General features: G+C 42.7%; 1 protein-coding gene across 1 annotated transcript in view; it reads left to right on the forward strand.

Annotated features, from left to right (window-relative positions):
* LOC122809484 (zinc finger protein 595-like) overlaps nt 1-7,207 on the forward strand; it is a 224,113-nt gene that overhangs the window by 92,386 nt on the left and 124,520 nt on the right. The window contains exon 2 of the mRNA XM_044081034.1: nt 5,734-5,860. Within this exon, the coding sequence (XP_043936969.1) occupies nt 5,734-5,860 (127 nt within the window). The remainder of the gene's footprint in view (nt 1-5,733; nt 5,861-7,207) is intronic.

The raw sequence follows: 7,207 nt of genomic DNA on the forward strand, positions 1-7,207 counted from the left end.
ATGCACGCACTCGAGGCCCTTCTCAATATGGAGAACATCGATGTCTGTGCTGTGACAGAAACCTGGTTCAAGGCTCCTGAGAGCACCCCAGCACTAACAGGTTTCACCTCATATCATGCGTTCCGGCCCCAAAATCCGGACAACACCAAGAAAGGAGGGGGGGTGTCCATATTCATAAAGGACACCCACACCTCAAGGTTGGTGGCAACGCACGATGCATCGGAGACCATCCAGGTGCAATTAACCATAGGCAAGACTGCTCTGCAATTTGTAGCATGTTACAGGCCACCCTCTCAAACTCAGGAACCTCACATGGCCTTCCTGAAAACATTGGAGGGGATAAATGTATCTCCAAACACCATCATACTAGGTGACTTCAACTACCCTAATATAGACTGGGAACACTACTCAAGCCCGAACACTCTAACCCAAAGATTCCTGGAGTTCATAAACTCAAATGCCATGGAACAACTAGTCACCATCCCCACAAGAGGAGAAAACATACTTGATCTCATCATCACGAACATGGGATCAAAATGTTCAACACCGAAGTATACCCCTCACTGGTGAGATCAGATCATAAACTAATCTCGCTGGAGGTCCTCATCCCGCCCCACCTGAAACAAAAAGACCACAGTGAAAAACTTCTCAAAAGCCGATTTCACACTTCTAAAACTAGTGTGGTCTCCTTTAAGGCCCCTGAGCCAGTGGTAAACATTACTCAAACCGCTGAATCACTTACAAATGCCTTCTACCAGCACCTACAGGACTGCATGGATCAGGCAATCCCAAACAAAACTAAGACTCTCTGTACCAAAGGCAAGCGTCCAGTCTGGTGGACCCCAGCCATAAACAAGCTCTACAACAAAAGGAGGAAGCTACTACAAGATAGAGCAAAATCCTTGAAAGGTAAGACACCTTTGATCATTATAAGTAAAAAACTAAGAGCTCTCATAAAATCATCCAAGGCAAATTTTGAGAGAAAAATCGCATAAGGCCTTCTTTAGCTATGTTAGAAACCTAGGAGGAAACTCCCAGATATGCTCAGAATTAGTTCAAAATGATGTGAAAATTACTGAACCTACACACATTGCTAACATACTGGCTGACAGGTTCAGTGCAAACTCCCCCCCCCCCCAAAAGGAGAGATATCTATTCCAGAGGATTGTAGCCCCCCCAAACATCTCCAACGCCCAGGTGAGAACTGCCCTCACTAAGGCAAAAAACACAGCATCCATGGGACCGGATGGTGTCCCCAGCTGTGTGCTTCATGAACTCAATGAGGAATTAAACCCACAGTTAGGACAGCTGTTTAATCTTAGCCTCACCTCAGGATACGTACCCAAGGAGTGGCGCACGGCGACTGTGGTCCCACTTCATAAGGGCGGTGCCTCCACAGACCCTGGAAATTACCGCCCCATTAGCTTGACAAGCCTTATCTGCAAAGCCATGGAGAGGATCATAATGGAACTCATAAATAAAGGCATAGGGAACTTGCAGACTTTGGATCCAACCCAGTTTGGCTTTGTCAAAGGCAGATCCTGCCTCTTAAACTTGGTTGACTTTTTCGAGACAGTCACCAAGGCCATTGATGAGGGAAAGGCAGTCCATACAGCCTACCTCGACCTGGCAAAGGCCTTCGACACAATACCCCACTCAGGTATCATCAAAAACTCATCAGCTTGAATGTAAACCCATACATCACAAGATGGGTTGCAAACTGGCTAAGTGACAGAACCCACAGGGTCAGAGTTGCTGGCGCCATGTCAGACTCAAAGCCTGTCACAAGTGGTGTCCCACAGGGCTCAGTCCTGGGTCCACTCTTGTTCGGCATCTACTTTTCTGAAGTACAAGCAAACACAGGAGGGTTATGGCTGACAAAGTTTGCAGATGACTGCAAACTGGGCGCCATAGTCGAAAACACATCTGACACAGATATCCTCCAGAAGGCCCTCACAGAAACGGATAACTGGTGCCAGAGCCATGGCCTGAAGTTAAACGCCAAAAAATGCATAGTCATACCCTTCGGAAAAAACAAGGTTACCCCTAGCTACCATATAGGTGGCAATCCACTGAGCACAGAAAAAGTCATCAGGGATCTGGGGACCCAAGTTGACAGTAGCCTTTCGTTTGACACTCATGTTGCTAAAGTAGTTCGGAAAACCTTCTATATCGCCCACCTGATCATGAAGGGATTCACATCTAGATCAAGGGAGGTCATCGTCCCCCTGTACTCATCACTCATTAGACTTATGATTGAGTACAATGCCCGCTCGAATGTATCTGACCAGACACCTGCTGCAGCTTGAAAGGCCCCAAAAGTTCCTCACCAAAAGGATAAAGGGTCTCAAAATATGTCTTATGCTGCCCGACTGAAAGAACTCCAGCTCTATTCAGTCTCATACCGCTTGCTCAGAGGTGACCTGTGCCTGACATATAAGGCCATGTCAAACCCAGATTTGATGAATATGCTTCACCTCAAAAATCTAGATCCCTCAGAACCACAAGGGCGGAGACTTAAACCTTGACACGGTTATAAATAGAACGTGCTGGAGGGACAGATTCATCACCCAGAGACTCCCTATGCTGTGGAACAAAATCCCGGTACATGTGAGGCAGAGCACCTCGCTGGCCTTGTTCAAGAGGAATCTTGACCAATGGATGGGAGATCGCAGATATACCCCAGGGATTACTTCAGTGTCACTGCTTGACAGAGGCACAGAAAAATGATAGGCATAGTTTTTATTCAAACTAAAGGGGTGGCGAAAGCCACATAACTATGGGCTAGGCTTATAAATGCCCTTGGGCAGATAGCCTAGTATGAACCTATGAACCTATGAACCTATTCTTCAATACTTAACTGAGATGCTACACAAGGGCCTTTCTTTTTCCTCCATCAAAATTCATGCCTCAGCCACTTCAGCTCATTACAATACAGAACCACCCCTCTTCTCTCATCCTCTGCTGAAGCAATTCCACAGAGGGGCCAAAAACTTAAGACCACCCAGGAGAGCCCCTACTCCAGGCTGGGACCTTAACTTTGTATTGGAAAAGCTCACTCTACCTCCCTTTGAGCCAGCTGCAATTGCAAAGTTGAAATTCCTTTCTTGGAAAACAGACTTCCTTCTAGCCATCACTTCAGCTAGAAGAGTGTCTGAATTACAGGCCGTCATGGCAGTGGAGCCTTTCATCATCTTTCATGCGGACAGGGTGTCCCTCAGGACCAATCCCTCCTTCATGGCCAAGGTGGTATCCAGTGTAGCCCTTAATCAGTCTATTCATTTGCCAACCTTCTTTTCCAATCCACAGAACAAAGGGGAAAGAATACTGCACTCCTTGGACGTGCACAGACAACTCAGATTTTACTTGGACAGGACTAAGCCTCTCAGGAAATCTGAGCAGCTGCTGGTCGCATTTGCTGCAGGGGCAGAGGGGAAGGCCCTTTCAAAGCAAACCATTTCTAAGTGGATAGGCCTTTGCTTTCTTTTCTGCTGTAAGCACCATGGAAAACCTACCCCACAGGGGATAAGACCACATTCAACCAGGGCTGCATCTACCTCTACAGCATTTCTCAGAGGTGTCCCTACCAGGGACATCCTAGAAGCTGCTACCTGGAGTTCTGTACATACTTTCACCAAGCATTACCACTTGCCATTTTTTTCTAAATCCAGAGCTGGCTTTGCCACTGCAGTCTTGCAGGGCCTTATAGCTGGTCCTAATGCTATCTAATTACCTCCTCCCATCCTTAGCTTTGGGAATCGACTGCAACAGTGAAACATGAAGAACATAGTACAGTTGTGTACACTTACTGTAAATGTAGATGTTCAAGTGTATTCACTGTTGCAGTCCTGGTTAACCCCCCGCCAGCCCCTTGACTTCTATTGACTATACATCTGTTCTTGCTTGCTATGCTTAAAGCTTTCTGATGTATTTGCTTTTTGTTGGAGGTGTAACCTTGTATAAAATTGCTCCCCATTATGGGGGCACCTGACATCTGGGGCAAGAAAAATTGATGTAGTGGCATCGGCTGCATGCTTTATACCCCTGACTACCTGACGTCATGGAAGATGAGACAGTAACTGACGCAGGACCCAAGACTTTAATAATCAGGCCGACTGAGGGCTACTGCAAACAGATAACCCAAATGTGATGACTGCAATAGTGAATACACTCGAACATCTACATTTATGGTAAGTGTACACAACTGTAATTTTTGAGCTGTGTGCAGAGCAGAGCAGGTGTACTTAATGAGGCTACACCATGGGTGACTGAAGCCTCAGCCACCAAATGGATTGGATTGAAGGTTCCCCCTTCCCATCATTCTCCATTTCAGCTATGGGTTTAGATAGTATTCCCTCCTTCATTTGCCATTTTTCCATTTTGATGAATGTAAAAGCGGTAAGTTACCCTTCATTCCATACCTGAAAACCAGGCTATAAGCAGGAGAGCAGTTTAGTGCGGAGAATACACCCAGCATCCATTTTGTACAAACTTGTGACTAGTGCATTTTCAAGATCTAGTCACAGGTTTGTGTACTTTGGCAAATAAAAAAAAATTGTAGACATCCATTGATTAGCTTTTGTTTAGTATTCACAGTTTGTTTTTAATCATTCATATGTGGATCTGAATTAAGAAGTCGGCTTATTTTTCAGGTAAGGTGTTATTTAGTTATATCACCAAGGAGAAAATACAGTGGTTCATTAATGTGGTACTTCTGTCTCACTTCACAGCTTTGTATTAATACTGTAGATGAATTAAAAAATAAGGATCACTGTATTACTGTCACACATAGGTACTACGATCCACACAAATATTATTGTCACACACAGGCACTATGATCCATACAAATATTACTGTCACACATGGGTACTATGATCCACACAAATATTACTGTCACACATAGGTACTACGATCCACACAAATATTACTGTCATACAGAGGTACTACGATCCACACAAATATTACTGTCACAGATAGGTACTACGATCCACACAAATATTACTGTCACAGATAGGTACTACGATTCACACAAATATTACTGTCACAGATAGGTACTGCGATCCACACAAACAGTGATACTGCAAACCCCACTGGTGTTAATAACTGAATGAACACACAGACTGTAAACATTAATGGCACTTTAAAAGAATTCAAGGTTCTTTTATATAGGGAGAGTAAGCACTGTTTTTTAAACAGTTTTGTCAACAATAGGAACCGATTATTAGAGAAAACTAAATTACATAAAAACACGAGCCAAGCTGAACTGAATAACATCGTCATATTCCATTACAGTTCTATATACTTACCAGCAGGCAAACTGACACTACCAGATGTTGTAATTTCATAGCTTTATGTGCTCCCTTTGAGCATTTACCACTGATATTGTTTTAATGGGTAAACATTCAGACAACTGGAAGTTACTGTGTATGATTTTTAGAGCTGGAAGTCAAACCGTTAAGTATTTAATTTACTCAGCTGCTGGTTTGACTTCCAGATCTAAAGAATCTTATGCAACTTCCATTTGTACTATACTTTAGAAAGTATTTCTGCATTTGTTTTTATTTTATTTATTTATTTTTTTCCTTTTAAAGTGTAACTTTTTGCCCAGCCATGTTTGACTTCTTTGTTTTCATTCATTGTCCGCAGTAGCTGTGATTTGTCAAATTGAGTGATTATCCTGAATGCATGTGGTGGAACAAAGAACCATTAAGTGAATATTGGATATAATTTCAGGTACCGGACAGTTTTGAAGATGTTGCCATCAGTTTCACTGATGAAGAGTGGGCTATATTAAGCCATCAGCAGAAGGAGCTGCACAGGGCAGTGATGATACAAAACTACGAAAATATGATTTCATTGGGTAAGCAGAGTTAATGTCAAAGCACATGGGATAATCATTTGAGAATCCTGGAACAGTCAGATGCTCACCTTTTTCTCTTTTAAAATGTACTTTGCTCTGTTGTTTTTTTTTTTCTGCCTCTTGCCTCACCTGCAAAACTTAAGGAGGACTTGCCAACTTCCATTGTTGCCTGTATGTTCCAAGAGTGAAAGAGGGGGCAATGAGTAGCACAACTTGTGTGCTGTAATCCCCCACTTGGTTTGATGTATCAACATAGGCATTCTCATTGAGATATCTCTGAGTGCTTGCATCCAAATACCCTAAGCCTTCTGTCACCAACTACCTTCCTGTCATGATTTTTGGACAGACAGGTGAATGACAGGCACATTTCTTTTCCTCTAGTTGGTTGTTTGGCTTCAAGGCCAATAGCTGAATCCTGCTGATTGCCCTGCACCTATACTAGGGAGCATTCTATTGCAGTGGGGAAGCGTGTTAATATCAGGATTGTGGGTACTTCCTGATACATACTGTACAGTCTCTCTATGTATACATATACATGTATATGGTTATTTTTATCGTTAAAAATTTACAGTTTTACAGTATTACTCTGGTTTTGTTTGCTTTACTTAAGTCTTGGATTGTTTGATTTGATAAAGCTTGTGTTATTCATTGTGACACTAATGTTGCAAACTTTATGGTAACATCCTAAAGTCATCTTGTTAGGCATGGATACTCAAAACAAAAGCTAAGAAAGAAAATAATTATTGGATTATAAAGCTGCCAGGAAGGCAACAACAAATTAACCAACACTTGCAAGAGTAATTGTGAAAAACTAGGAACTATTTTTGGTAAAGAATCGAAACATAAATTAAGAATGGCGAAGATTAAACAAATTAAAACTGCATTAAGTGGTTAGTAGGGTAAAGGTGTGGGCTTAACATGAAACCTTGGATGTGTTATTAAATATGCCTAAACCTAAACTATTGATAATTTCAGTAATGTATTTCTTTGTGCATCAATACACTAAAGTAGTTTTGCAAATGTTAAGTTACCATTACAAAGGCATTGGAGTGTGGTGGTTTTGATTGCTTTATCTGGGCTCCCCCAGCCTGGTTCATGGCCAGAATACAATTTGAGTGAGACTTGCAAGTTCTTTCCACATTTATCTAGCTTCTGCTGAGCACTCCATTTTCCTTCCATATCATAAGATGTCACAAGATGGATCGCAAACTGGCTCTCAGACAGATCCCATAAAGTAAGAGTAGCGGTATCTATGTCCGAATCCAGACCAGTAACGAGCAGTGTGCCTCAGGGATCTGTCCTGGGGCCCCTCCTGTTTGGCATATACTTCTCAGAAGTACAGGCAAG

This window comes from Protopterus annectens, chromosome 1.part1, assembly GCF_019279795.1.
Source record: "Protopterus annectens isolate FY-2018-M chromosome 1.part1, PAN1.0, whole genome shotgun sequence".
NCBI classification, from domain to species: domain Eukaryota; kingdom Metazoa; phylum Chordata; order Ceratodontiformes; family Protopteridae; genus Protopterus; species Protopterus annectens.